Source organism: Dermochelys coriacea, chromosome 3 (assembly GCF_009764565.3).
Source record: "Dermochelys coriacea isolate rDerCor1 chromosome 3, rDerCor1.pri.v4, whole genome shotgun sequence".
NCBI lineage: Eukaryota > Metazoa > Chordata > Testudines > Dermochelyidae > Dermochelys > Dermochelys coriacea.
Genome location: NC_050070.1, coordinates 127,195,499 through 127,210,426, shown reverse-complemented (window position 1 = coordinate 127,210,426; position 14,928 = coordinate 127,195,499). Strand labels below are relative to the sequence as shown.

At 41.8% G+C, this 14,928-nt stretch overlaps 1 protein-coding gene across 4 annotated transcripts in view; it reads left to right on the top strand.

Annotated features, from left to right (window-relative positions):
• Positions 1 to 14,928, top strand: part of LOC119852832 — a 137,099-nt gene that overhangs the window by 98,754 nt on the left and 23,417 nt on the right. For all 4 annotated transcript variants that reach the window (XM_043511282.1, XM_038394675.2, XM_043511281.1 and 1 more), the window contains one exon: positions 10,052 to 10,153. In XM_043511282.1, coding sequence (XP_043367217.1) covers positions 10,052 to 10,153 — 102 coding nt within the window. The remainder of the gene's footprint in view (positions 1 to 10,051; positions 10,154 to 14,928) is intronic.

Below are 14,928 nucleotides of genomic sequence, written 5' to 3'. Positions count from 1 at the left end.
GGCAGTTGACACAGTTGTCAGTGAGTTTCTAACTTAGGGTATGTCTACACTACGAAATTAGGTCGATTTTGTAGAAGTCGATTTTTAGAAATCAATTTTAAACAGTCGATTGCCTATGTCCACACTAAGCGCATTAAGTCAGTGGAGCGCGTCCTCACTACCGTGGCTAGCATCGGCTAACGGAGCAGTGCACTGTGGGTAGCTATCCCATAGTTCCCGCAGTTTCCGCCACCCATTGGAATTCTGGGTTAAGCTCCCAATACCTGATGGGGCAAAAACATTGTTGCGGATGGTTTTGGGTATATGTCGTCAGTCGCCCCGCCCTCTGTGAAAACAACAGCAGACAATCGTTTCGCGCCTTTTTTCTGTGCAGACACCATACCACGGCAAGCATGGAGCCCGCTCAGCTCACTGTTACCGCTGCTGTTGTGTTCTGGGTGCTGCTGTCAGCAGACGGTGCAATACGACTGCTAACTGTTATCATCCGCTACTTCTGCTGCAACTCTGCTCTCCTGGTGCCATGAATCCACCTCGCAGGTCCTCTCGTCATTCTGTATAAATATCTATTCTCATGGCATCCGTCATCATCCACCACTTTCGCTGCAACTCTGCTCTCCTGCAGACGCCATACCACGGCAAGCATGGAGCCCGCTCAGCTCACCGTTGCTGTTGTGAGCATTGTAAACACCTCGCGCATTATCCTGGAGTATATGCAGAACCAGGCTAAGAGACACCAGCATGAGGACGATTTTGATGAGGACATGCCATGGCCCATGCTTTCAGGAATGTCTGTGTCCAATTGGGACATCGTGGTGGCAGTGGGGCTCATTCATGGTGGCAGTGGGGCTGGTTGATACAGTGGAACGCCGATTCTGGGCCTGGCAAACAAGCACAGACTGGTGGGACCACATAGTGTTGCAGGTATGGGATGATTCACAGTGGCTGCGAAACTTTTGCATGCGTAAGGCCACTTTCCTGGAACTTTGTGAGTTGCTTTGCCCTGCCCTGAAGTGCAGGAATACGAAGATGAGAGTTGCCCTGGCAGTTGAGAAGCGAGTGGCATTAGTCCTGTGGAAGTTTGCTATGCCTGACTGCTACCGGTCAGTCGGGAATCAATTTGGAATGGGCAAATCTACTGTGGGGGCTGCTGTGATCCAAGTAGCCAATGCAATCATTGATGTTCTGTTATCAAGGGTAGTGACTCTGGGAAATGTGCAGGTCATAATGGATGGCTTTCCTGCAATGGGTTTCCCTAACTGTGGTGGGGCGATAGACAAAACCCATATCCCCACCTTGGCAACCAGTATGTAAACCGCAAGGGATACTTCTCAATGGTGCTGCAAGCACTGGTGGATCACAAGGGATGTTTCACCAACATCAACGTGGGATGGCCAGGAAAGGTGCATGACGCTCGCATCTTTAGGAACTCCGGGCTGTACGAGCAGCTGCAAGAAGGGACTTACTTCACAGACCAGAAAATTACCACTGTGGATGTTGAAATGCCAGTAGTTATCCTTGGGGACCTGGCTGCTCCATGGCTCATAAAGCCGTACACAGGCAGCCTGGACAGTAGTAAGGAACAGTTCAACTATAGGCTGAGCAAGTGCAGAACGGTGGTAGAATGTGCCTTTGGACATTTAAAAGCTCGCTGGCACTGTTTGCTGACTAGGTCAGACCTCAGCACAACCAACATTCCCATTGTTATTGCTGCTTGCTGTGTGCTCCATAATAGCTGTGAGAGTAAGGGGGAGATATTTATGGTGGGGTGGGAGGTTGAGGCAAATCACCTGGCATCCGATTTTGAGCAGCCAGACACCAGGGCAATTAGAAGAGGACAGCAAGGCATGCTGTGCATCAGATAGGCTTTGAAAACCAGTTTCATGACTGGCCAGGCTTCGGTGTGACAGTTGTGTGTATTTCTCCTTTATGCAAACCCACCCCCTTTGTTGATTTTAATGCCCTGTAAGCCAACCACCCTCCCACCTTCGAAATAAAGTAACTATTGTTTTGAAACCATGCATTCTTTCTTTATTAATTTAAAAAAAAAAGAGAGATAACTGACAAGGTAGCCAAGGTGGGGTGGGGAGGAGGGAAGGACAAGGCCACTTTGCTTATTGTAGCCACACTACAAATCAAACTGTTTGAATGACAGACTTCCTGTTGCTTGGACCATCCTCTGGAGTGGCTGGGTGCCCAGAGCCTTCCCTCCTCCCCCCGCCGCCATGTTCTTGGACATCTGAGTGAGGCGGATATGAAACTTGGGGAGGAGGTCAGGCGGTTGTACAGTGGATGCAGCGGGGGGCTGCTCATGTTAGTTTTCCTGCAGCTCCAACAGATGCTTCATCATGTCCGTTTACTTCCCCATTAGCCTTAGCATCGTCTCCTGCCCCGCTCTGCTCTTTGCGCTCACTTAATGCTTTCCTAGCCTCTAACACTGAATGCCTCCATGCATTCAGCTGTGACCTATCAGTGCGGGAGGACTGCATGATCTCGGAAAACATGTCATCGCGAATGCGTTTTTTTCACCTTCTAATCTGCGATAATCTCAGGGATGGAGATGATAAGGGGAGCCTAGAAACATTTGCACTTGGGGGGAGATAAAAAGGGAGAGTAAAATTTAAGATGATACGTTTCTGAGAACAAAAGGGAGACTCTTTCATAGTGAATCAAGCAATTCACAGCAGACAGCACATGTGCTTTAGGTACCAGGTCGCATTTTGCCTTTTATATTGAGTGCCTGCCGGTATGGTGACACATCACACACGGCTGGACAACAGAATTCGGTTTCCATGCAGCCATGGTAAGGCAAAGGGTAAGCGGGGTTGACTTCTTACGCATAACATGTGAGAATGGTTTCAAACTGCAGCACCATCCTTTCCCATAGCAAGCAATGGGTTGGGTTTCACATTTAAAAGGAGGGGCTGAATGTTGCTTGAATGCAACCAAAATCCAGGACCATTCGCTACCATGCTTTGTGCTGCAATGATTCCAGAATACTTTCAGAGTACGTCCAGGAGAGCTTCATGGAGATGTCCCTGGAGGATTCCCGCTCCATCCCCAGACATGTGAACAGACTTTCTTCCAGTAGCTGTACTGGCCACGAATGCATCCCAATTCTTCAGGGCAAATCAAACATTAAACATTATTGCTTTTAAACCCTGTACTGTAGTTACAAATGTGCACTCACCAGAAGTGCCTTCTCCAGCTTCAGGGTCGGGGATCCCGCCTTCGGAGGGCATTGGGTCCAGGGTGATGAAAAGGTCCTGGCTGCTGGGGAGAATGGATTCACTGTTTGCCTGCTGCACATTCTCCTCCTCTTTCTCATCCACAAAATCCTCCTCTCTGTTGCATGAGACTCCCGTCTTGCAGGTGTCCACGGACAGTAGTAGGGTAGTGGTAGGGTCCCCTCCTAGAATGCCATACAGCTGATGATACAAGCGGCATGTATGGGGCTCTGACCCAGAGCGCCTGTTTGCCTCCTTTGTCTTTTGGTAGGCTTGCCTCAGCTCCTTAACTTTCACGTGGCACTGCTGTGTGTCCCTGTTGTAGCTCTCTCCAACATGCCCTGTGAGATTTTGGCAAATATATTTGCATTTCTTCTTTTTGATCAGAGTTCAGCCTGCACAGATTCTTCTCCCCATACAGCAATCAGATCCAGTGTCTCCCTTTCGGTCCATGCTGGAGCTCGTTTGCGATTCTGGGGGGACTGCATGGTCACCTGTGCTGCTGAGTTTGCCACACTGACCAAACAGGAAATGAAATTCAAAGGTTCCGGGGCTTCTCCTGTGTACCTGGCTAGTTCATCGGAGTTCAAAGTGCTGTACAGAGCGGTCACAATGGAGCACTCTGGGATAGCTCCTGGAGGCCAATACAGTCGATTTGCGTCTGCGCTACCCCAAATCCAACCCAGCAAGGTCGATTTTAGTGCTACTCCCCTCGCCAGGGAGGAGTACAGTAGTCGATTTTAAGAGCCCTTTAAGTCGATGGAACGGGGTTGGTTGTGTGGACACATTTATTTTAAAATCGACCTAATGTGGCTAAATTCAACCTAACCCCGTAGTGTAGACCAGGCCTCAGTTTAGTAGCAGTCTGCAGCATCTTCAAGGCTGTTTAACTGGGACAGGTACTCAACCAGCAGAAGCTAGAAAGGGATCTAGAAGAATTACAATGATTTGTGTTGACAAGTCTTTTACTAGTGTGAACTCTCACTGTTCCATCTGAAACTGGCTGCCTGGTGATAACATTCTGCCTCATATGTGTCAAAGAGCATTTCTCAGCTCTGCAGGAAACTCTGAGAGCGGATCTGAGAAGGGAATTTTGGGAATGTAAGAACCATTATAAAAGTATGTGTTAACTATAATACAGACTATGTGGAAAAGACACGTGTTTTGTAAACATAGACCATATGATTTATTTTTATAAATGTTACATATGTGGGTGGAGTATAACATACAAAAGAGGTCACTTTTTAATATTAGTGCATATATGAGTCAATATATAATCTCACATAAGTCTAATATTTAAAACAAGTGCTACATATACTGCAGTCACCTATAATTTACATGCCTTTTTGTTCTGCAAGGGAACCGTGTGTGTGTGTGTGTGTGTGTGTGTGTTAGGGCTGTTTCTTTGTCTCCCTGAACCTTGTGTTGTCATTTGCACTGGTAAAAAGTGAATGCAAAGGGATGTAAGCTGGTACTAAATCAGAACGATGGAAATAACTGCAGAAAGTGCAGACTAAGCCTGTCTATACTGTCCCATGGTGAGGACTACAGGATGTTAACTGCAGAGAGCACCAAACAGTTGGGCTCTCAGTGCTCTGTGTGGACACTGCTGGCATGAACTAAAAGGTATCTAGTTCACATTAACGTAATCCTCTCTGAAACAGGACTATAGTCACATCCCCACAGTCTGCACTGTGACTCAGTGCAGACAAGCCCTAACAGCGACTCAGGCCTTGTAACTGAGGACCTTATAGATACACTGCAAAATGGATTCCACTTTCCAATATACTTTCAGTGTATTGACCCATATCATTTGATCAACATTTGTTCAAATGAACAGGGACTTCTACTGTACGCCTTTGCCAAACAGCATTGTAACAGAGTATCTTGATCATTGATTATCTCAGCAATAAAGCTGACATTAAATGCAAAAGGGGCATGTAAAAGACTAGAATAAGAAATTGCTTTTTCTAAAAGGTATCCTTGGCTTTGTCTGGCATATGACCTAAGACCCACACATTCAGTTGTGAAGGTATCACTAATGATGTGCTAGTTCTCAAGGACGTATCAGAGTGCTGCAGCTAACACCCGATAACACTGCTCACTCCAGTGCTGACACACTTTGGCTGCTGAGTGCAAAAATCTCTCCTGAAAGAGACCCTAAGCAAAAAGCAAGAAGCTGCGTTTACTCACAGGACTATGCAGCAGGTAACATAAAAATCCAACCTCATCCAGGCTGCTCTTTTCCAGAAGACTAAACAGTATGATTGCTGCATTGTTCAATCTGTTTTCCTGTTTATTATTGGCCACCTCTTTTCTCTTCTCTTATAAATTCAACTTTCTTTTCGTTTGTTTTCAGCTTTCTTCCTTTTTAAAAAAAGAAAAGGAGTACTTGTGGCAACTTAGAGACTAACAAATTTATTTGAGCATAAGTTTTCGTGAGCTACAGCTCACTTCATCGGATGCATCCAAAGAAGTGAGCTGTAGCTCACGAAAGCTTATGCTCAAATAAACTTGTTAGTCTCTAAGTTGCCACAAGTACTCCTTTTCTTTTTGCGACTAACACGGCTAACACGACTAACAGACTAACACGGCTGCTACTCTGAAACCTTCTTTTTGCGACTAACACGACTAACAGACTAACACGACTGCTACTCTGAAACCTTCCTTTTTAAAGTTTTCACACTTCTGTAGGCATCTTCTCTGCAAGGTGGAGGAATCTCACTACCCACTTGCACACGCAAGCAGCATTCTCTTCTTGTCTGATGATGATTTTAATCGATGGAAGATCTGTGGCATAGAATCTACGATTCCCTGCATCTTGTGCAGTTATTTACACCAGTGCGAAGCATACTTGCTTTGCACTCACTTTGCACTGTTTTGAATTACTGTACAAGGTGAAGAGCAACAAAGAACTAGCCAACCACTGGCCTGACTTGTTGGTTGTAGGATTGAGCCCTGTGAAATGTAATAGTTACTTTGATGTGGCCCTTAAAATAGTTTGGTTTTAGAGCAGCTTCTCTCTCAATTAAACATATCATGCTAATTGTTTTCCTGTATTACTCTAAAAAGTATGAGTCTTTAATAGTGATTTCAGGGAATTTTCAGTGATTTTCAGCCCGTTTTGACTTTCCTCTTCAGCTAGTTGAGTGGTCTGTCAGGTTTCCTGTCATCCGTGAAGAGTCTCTCTCTCTCTTGTGAACAAATTTATGGAAATATATTTGTATGTAAAACAAAATGAGATACTTAACTCCCCCGCCTTCTAGGCAAGGTGTTTGTGGCATCATAATCTCCATTTAGGTAGTGTTGAACCTCTTAAAATGGCATTGATGCTCTTGATTCAAATCATCCACATTTTACATATTGGCAGGAATGTTTTCTCACTGGAATGAAGTTAAAGCAAAACCATTATATATAATAAACTATGGCTATAAAAATGATCATTACTCGGAGATTGTCCTATTCTTGAACTTTTATATAGGCAAGCTAAACATACACATTTAATATGTAAATCTCACAGTTGACCATGAATAAAAAACATTAATTTGACACGGAACTACTGGGTGTACATACTTTTGGAGTCAATGTAAATACATCCCCACTTTCATTTCAGCTCTATTTGCATGAGGGGGTGGGCTTCTGGGGACAGAAAACAATTTATTGTTTGAGGAGTAAAATAGATGGCTAACATCTGGTACTAAGTCGGGGAGAGTAATACACTGCACTCTCTCTTTGTTCAGCTGGCCTTGTGCTTAATCTGCCTGCTGTAGTAAGGATGTTTGTAGTTGTTTTATCTGTAGATAGAAGTCAGGACAGTAATCTTGTGACTTGAAGAATTCGAACAGAGAACCTACCACTGTGAATTTACTTTACAATATTAATAACAATATAATTCCTAACCCTGCTTGTCATAGAAGACTCTCTTAAAAGTTCATAAAGTGTTCTTTCCCTAGTACCTCATTCTTTAGACATAGCATCATGGTTTAAGGGCTGAAGGGACCAGTAGATCATCTAGTCTGATCTCCTTTATATCACAGGCCATTGCATTTCACTTTGTTACCCCTGTACTGAGCCCAATAACTTTTGTTAGGTTTAGCCAATCTTCAGAAAGGCACCCGGTCTTGATCTAAGGACATCAAGAAAGGAAGAATCCACCACTTCCCTTGCTAGTTTGTTCCAATGGTTAATCACCCTCACAGCCAATAATGTGTGCCTTATTTCCAGCTGGAATTTGTCTGGCTTCAGCTTCCAGCCATTGGTTCTTTGTAATGACTTTCTCCACTAGATTAAAGAGCCTTTTAGTACCTAGTTTCAGAGTAGCATTTGTGTTTGTCTGTATTCGCAAAAAGAAAAGGAGTATTTGTGGCACCTTAGAAACTAACAGATTTATTTGAGCATAAGCTTTCATGAGCTACAGCTCACTTCATCGGATGCATCCGATGAAGTGAGCTGTAGCTCACGAAAGCTTATGCTCAAATAAATTTGTTAGTCTCTAAGGTGCCACAAGTACTCCTTTTCTTTTTAGTACCTAGTATCTTCTCCCTATGAGAGTCCTTATACATTGTAATCAAGTGACTTCTTGCTCTTCTTTTGATAAACTAAACAAATTGAGCTCTGTAAGTATCTCACTAAGATACTTTTCATTTTCTTCCATCCTGAAATAATTTTTGTGGCTCTTTTCTACACCCTCTCCAATTTTTCAACATCCTTTTTGAAATGTGGACACCAGAACTGTATACAGCATTCCAGCATCTGTCTCTGCAATGCCATATAAAGAGGAAAAATAACCTCCGTACTCACTGCACCCCTGTTTATACATCCAAGGATTGCACTGGCCCTTGTTGACACAGTGTTGTCCTGGGAGCTCATGTTGAGTTGTTTGTTTACTGTGACCCCTAAATTCTTTTCAGAGCCACTGCATTCCAGGATTCAATCCCCCATTCTATAGGTCCAGACTTCATTCCTTGCTCCTAGATGCATAACTTTGCATTTGGCTGTATTTGCTGTGTATGACATCCCCGTTCTCCTCATTACTCGCCACTTTGCCAATCTTTGTGTTATCTGCAATGTTATCAGCAGTAATTTTTATATTTACTTCTAGATCACCAATGCAAATGTTGACTAGCATTAGACCTAGAACCAGTCCTTGTAGAACCCCGCGAGAAACATCTCTATTTGATTATGCTTCCCCATTGATGACTACTGTTTGAGATCTGTCAGTTAGACTGTTCCTGATCCATTTAAGATGTGCTGTATGGATACTGTAGAGTGCTGTTTTTTAATCCGAATGGTGTGCGGTGCTAAATTAAATGCCTTACAGAAGTCTAAGTACATCTACTCAGTTACTTTTATCAACTAAGCTTGTAATCTCCTCAAAGAATGAATTCAATTTTGTTTGCTAAGACCTAATTTTCCATGTTGACTGACATTAATTGTATTCCTATCCTTTAATTCTTTACATTAAGGTATTTCAGATAAGGGAGGGGTTGGCAAACTGGTTTGGATTAAATAAGAAACTGACTCCAACCTTTGCACAAAACTCAATATTCTCTGATCCAAACTAAATCTATTTTGTGCTTGAGGTTCACTCTTGCTATCTTACTCATTTTTATGCACTTTTGTATCTCAAAAGTAGCTGAATTATAACAATGTTGTCCGAGATTTCCAGAACGTTCTTGTTTCGGCTGAGCTCAGCCAAAACAAGAAGTTCTGGAAATCTGAGACAGCACTGATAAAATTCATTTATTTTTGGGAGTTGAAGGTGGCAACCAACTGCACAACCATGAGCAGAACAGGTAAAGGAAATTGGAGCTAATGACACTGGGGAAAAACACCTACTCTTACCATGACATTTTTTTGTATCTTTAATGGTCACCCAGAACAAATAGGATTTTAGTTTTTATGTTCTCTGCACATTAATTGCATGGTACTTAATGTATCCACTTGGGAAGTATGAAAGACTGAGTTGACCAGACTCCGCTTTGAACATGTGGGTCCAAGGAATCTTGGTGTTTCATTCTGGCTCTTAGCTCCTGAACCAGATTTCATCGATTATTATCATGTATTACTTGTCCACCTTTATGACAAAAATGAAAATACTGATAAAGAATCTGTGTCATTTCCTAAATAGTGGGTAGTTTTTTGTATATTTAAGTAAGGCTATATACACTATGAGCTAGGTGTGATTCCATTGCTCGTGTGTGCATACTCATCCAGCTCTCATCGAGCTAGTGTGAGTATAAATAGCAGCATATCTGCGGTAGCACAGATAATGGCAGCAAAGGTACAGTGAGTTGTGCCAAGTAAATACTCACTGGTTTCAGGTGGGTATTTACTTGGCATAGTTCAGCCATTCTTCTGCTGCTACTACCCATGCTACTGCAGCGACACTGTGTTCACGAGCTGGGGAAATACACCCCAAGCTCATAGCATCGACGTAGCCTAATTGTGTTAACTTAGGACAGATTGAGCTGTCCATTATCCCAGAGTTAATCCAGAACAAATCCACTGAAATCAGTGCCATTACTCTGTGTTTTATGCTGGTGTACCTCAAATCCGAATCGATTCCCAAAATATAAAATATCGTGGTAGGGCTATTGAATGGTCCTTTTCAGTACTCTTGACGCTTTCAAACTAGAAAGGGTTTTGCCTGAATAAGGAGCAAATAAAGACCTCTAAATCAGCACTACTCTTTTTAAGGCACATTTCAAAATGGCACAGAAATGAAGAATACACAAATCCACAATGAAGTAACCAACTGGGCATGAAAAGTAAGTGCCTAGCTGTGAAGACCTACTGTTCTTGACTTTGCTTTCGCTATCTTACAGAGCTCAGCTTCTCCACCAGGATCAGTGTCCTGCCAACCTCCAGCTCATCATCCAAGTAAACACACGAAGGCCCAAGAAGAAACTGAGCAAATATTTCCTAAGGTAGGTGAGAAAACCCTGGCTGTTGTTGCATCCTTTCAGTTGAATTTCTCAGCTTGCTAGTTAGTTCGTCAAGCCAAGGTTGAGTGTTGGGGATAAAGTGTTGGGATAAAGGCCAATTCCTCCCCGATAGGAGTTCATTAGCTTCAGTGGAGTCACACGAGGGATAAATTGTGGCCCTTTGTGCTCATAGGTCAGCAGGTTGCTTTGTTTTCTCTGGAGCTGTGACTTTTGCTGTAAAAAGGAACATACACTGCAGTTCAGTATATCTCCAGCCTCTCTCCCTCCTGCCCCAGAACTGGCAATTGTCTTTCTTATGCTTTTTATTCTTACTGAATCATCACCAGAAATTCACCATTTTAGGTGTTTGTTCGTTTTTTCAATTCAGATGTCTCCAAACCATTTAAGTCAAGTTTTATGACTTCACCTGCACAGTATTTGTATGTGCATAAAATGCAAAGGGGGAAGTCCAGCCCTGTCCAGAGGGAAAGCCTAAGGCCTATCTATCACTTAACATCATTGGTGCATAGCCTTTGTGCAAGCTCTAGCATAGGGATGGGTTTCATTCAAGGATGGTGCTTCCCTGTTCCTCCAAACCCTCAAATGACATTTTCCAGTTCTAATGACGTCTGATTAAATATATGGTATGTCGCATGTTAGGTGCTCTAAAAGGAGAGACACATAAATTAGATCCAAAAAGGCAGATGTACCAATTATTTCTGCCTATGGAGAGAAGTAGTGCTTAGTTTGTTCTTTCCAGTCCTGCATTATACATTATTTTCCAATAAACAGATGTTTGGATGAGACTGTGTCTGAAATTCATGTTTTCTTTCCATTCTCTCAGCCAAATTTCTCGTTATGTCTGACCTTGAATTCTGCAACACCCTCCTCTCTGGTCCCCCAGATAACACACATTTTCTTTCTTCAGTCCATAAAAAATACAACTGCTAAAATCTCCCTTGTGTGTTGATTTGATCATGTCACTACCATCTTGGGAAAAATTCCTCCACTGGTTCCTCATCTGCTGTCACATCAGATTTAAGTGATTTTTGTCACTATCTTCAAAGCTTTACATAACTTTTCTCCTCCTTATGTATCCTTCCTTGTTGGACTTCGGTTTACCTTGCTCTGCCAGTGTTTTCACCCATTTGTTAGCTTATCCCACAAATGCCTTTTTGCCTTTGTCCCTGTGGCATTGTACAACTTCCCTGAATTCATCCACAGAGCCCTGTCCACAGTTTTGGAGCGATTTAAAATTCCACTACTGCTGCAGTGGTTACAGTGAATCATATTGACTTGTGTTAAAATCCCTGTTTTTGCCCATTCCCTTTGTCACCCTGTCTTCCATCCTTAGATTGTGATCTTGGAACAGTGACAGTCCCTTCTTGAATGTCTGGAAAATTATTAGCATTACCATAAACAGCTAATAAATACTACTCATAATAATCACTGGCTGTCCAATAGATCCGTTTTTAAAAAATAGTATGTGATGTGTACAAAACGCAAACAACATTACAGTTTGGACTTTGCCTTTATGAAAAGGCAAAATCAAGCCACATTTCACAAGTGATGACAGCAGAATGGAAGCTGAAGCTCCAAAGAGGAAATCTGTCTCGTTGCTTTTATTTTTCACATATTTAACTACACTCTTATGTAGAGGATCAGCATCATTCAGGCTGATAGTGAGAAAATAGGGTGGAGAATCATGAGCATGGAGGAAAATCTAATTTTCTCAGTGTGTCTGAAAAGTCCTTGCTTTTTGGGTCTATCTGCACTGCAAAAGCAAAACAAAAAACCTGCAGAAGTGAGTCTCAGAGCCCATAACAACTGACTCATGCTTACACTACAGACTAAAAATAACTGTGTAAATGTTCCTGCTCAGGCCAAAATTGGGGCTCTGAGGCCCTCCCTACACACCAGATTTCAGAGCCCGCGCTCCAGCTCGAGCCCAAACATCTACACTGCTGTTTTTTGCCTGATGGTGAGACTCATGAGCCTGATTCAGTTGACATGGGCTCTGAGCTTCGCTGCTGCAGGGTATGAGTTGGGTTTTTTGACACATAGGTGTACCCTTTGCGCACTGTTTTGTGGACTTGCGATTTAATTTCCACCTCCTGTGTTGTCCCTTTAATTTCTTCTGCACATTTGTTTAATTCTGCCAATCAGTGCAACTAGGATTTCCAATTTAGTGTCCATTGATTTTACAGCGGCTGTCATATTACCAGTTTTATATCTGGAGCTTCCTTATTGTTCTTAGCCCATTCCCTTGGCCAGAGCTGACTTAAAAATGGAGGAAGAATGAGAAATCATGACACTTCTAAAGTGTTTTAATTCCGTTGGTTTTCAAAATGGACTGATTTTTAAAAAAATCCATAGAATTTAATAGGTTTTTTTTAGATTTGAAATTGGAATGTTCTAAAGCAATTTTTAAAATTTCAAAATAAAAATATTTCCAAAACAAAAAGTGTTGATTTTTTTTTTTTATCTCACTGGGTAACTACTCTGATCAGTCAAAGCTGGCAATGAAAAAAGAGAGAAAGAGAAAAAGAAAAGAAGAAAGGAAAACAAACTTTTCTGTTTGAAAATTTTGAAAACAGAAAATTTTGAGAAAATCTTTTTTGCAAGGTTTCTGTTTTTGAGACTTGTCAGCTGACTCTTTTCTTTTTCCCCCTTAAAAACAAGTGTTTGAAGAAAAATGTTGAGCAGCTGTGTTGACTGACACCTTCGTTCTGACTGAGCAAAGATGACCACGGAGACTTTCAGTTCTGAAGGCTCTTGCTCTGAAAACCAGATTTTTCTCCACAATTGATTTTTCCCCTCTAGTCTGTGGAATGAGTTCATTTTTATGGACAGGATTTGGGTTTTTTTTTTATTGCGGGGATGGGGGGGTTGAAGTGTTGTGAAGTTTCACTTTTATTCTTGCAATTCTACATGCAGAGCCACTCCCAGCCTCCCATCAGATTCCTTGGAACAGAAAGCATCTAAAGTGTTTTTCTTTGTAGTTGGATGGTGTTTGGAGACAAGAACTCTTATGAGGAAGCAGATAAGATTCTTTTTTCTACTATTTTGCAGACATTCTTCCCTCTGTCATGATGTGTCCCACACTATTGCCAACCCCAAGCATTACAAAAATCATGAAATGTTTAAATAAATAAAAATATATATATATATATATATGCTATTTAATATTGCTATTGATTTTATATGGAAAGCATTCAGATACTGTGGTGATGGATTGGTAAACCCCTGAGATACTCCCATGCTTAAATGAGTTTAAACTCACTGAGACCTCAGGGTTTGGGGCTCTGGAGAACCTGATGTGGCAAACCAATTCCACCCTTTGTGTCTGTTTGTGCTACGTGGGCGCAAGGTTGGAACTTTTGTTAGCCAACCTATTTTATAATAGAATGAGAATAAATGCCTTAAGTGTTGGAAAAATGCCAAGGAATTGACAGAACTCAAATCTGATATTCAGTTACAAAGATACTTTTATTAAATCTGAATATACTCCCTATGAAAAAGTCCTACAGAGTTTAATAGTGAAATTAATTGGTTTAATAGTGAAACCAATAAGATTCTTTAGAAAGTACTCTGAAAAACCACAGAATTTGAGAATTGAGATCCTTTCCACAAAATCATCTTATAATATTGAATAGAGAATTATATGCCCCTATAGAATTCTACAGGTTTGTTTAAGAATTCTGTAGAACAGTTTTCATTTTCTGTTTGTCTCTATTATGACATTTATGTGCCCCCCCCATTCACATACTATGTGAGCACCTCAAAATCTTTAACGTCTCTGTCCTCACAACACACATTGGATAGGGAAGTTCTATTACCCCCATTTTACAGATGAGACACTAAAGCACAGAAAGACTAAGTGACCTGCCCAAGGTCATACAGGAAGTCTGTGGTGGAGCAGGGAACTGAACTCAGCGCTCTTGTGGCCTATACTAATGCCCTAACCACTGGACTATCCTTTGTCTCACCTTCAGTTATTATTATTTTTACTGTGGTAGCATCCAGCTTCACTAGTTGCTATCCAAACTCAGAAGAAAAAAGTCCCTGCCCCAAAGAGCTTATGCTGTAGCACTTTTCCATGAGGCATATAACACAAGTGTTTGGGAAAACATTTTTGACATGACCAAAAGAAGCCAGTGGTTATAACCAGGTGGCTGGTGTGTATGGAACAAAGTTTATTGCCACTTGCTGGGTTTAAAAGTAGATTTTGTTTCTCACACTTTGCTGTTAAAATTTAGCCAATCAAACAGAAAAGGGGGATCATTATAGACTGCTGCAGAATGGGTAAATAAAGCTGAGTCTGGTGGTCAAGGGGACTGGAAAAGGCAATTACTCATGTGAGCACATTTTACTCTTCTGATAGCTGAGAAACCAGTCTGAGATATTTCTCAGCAAGAATATATAAAGCCAACATTTTCTTCACTGCGTTCTCTCTTCTCCCTTTTCTTCCACCCCATACTGCAACGCCCAAAATAAATTCCATTCCTGACCTAGGCAGTTTTTGCTTGTTAGTTTAGACACAAGCACATCTCTATGGAGTCTTGGGAAGAACAAGATTTACTGTAGAACCCGGCAGGAGGACTGAATGATGGCCAACACATAACTGGCAAAACAGAGGGATGTGTCCTTATATGAACAAAGATGAATAGCTTAGTTTTCTTTTTCTCCTTTACATTTCTGTTGTCAGAAGTTAAATATGGCCAGTTTGAAATGCTTAGATATTGTAAGCCTCATGCCAGCTAGGAAATATAACTGGT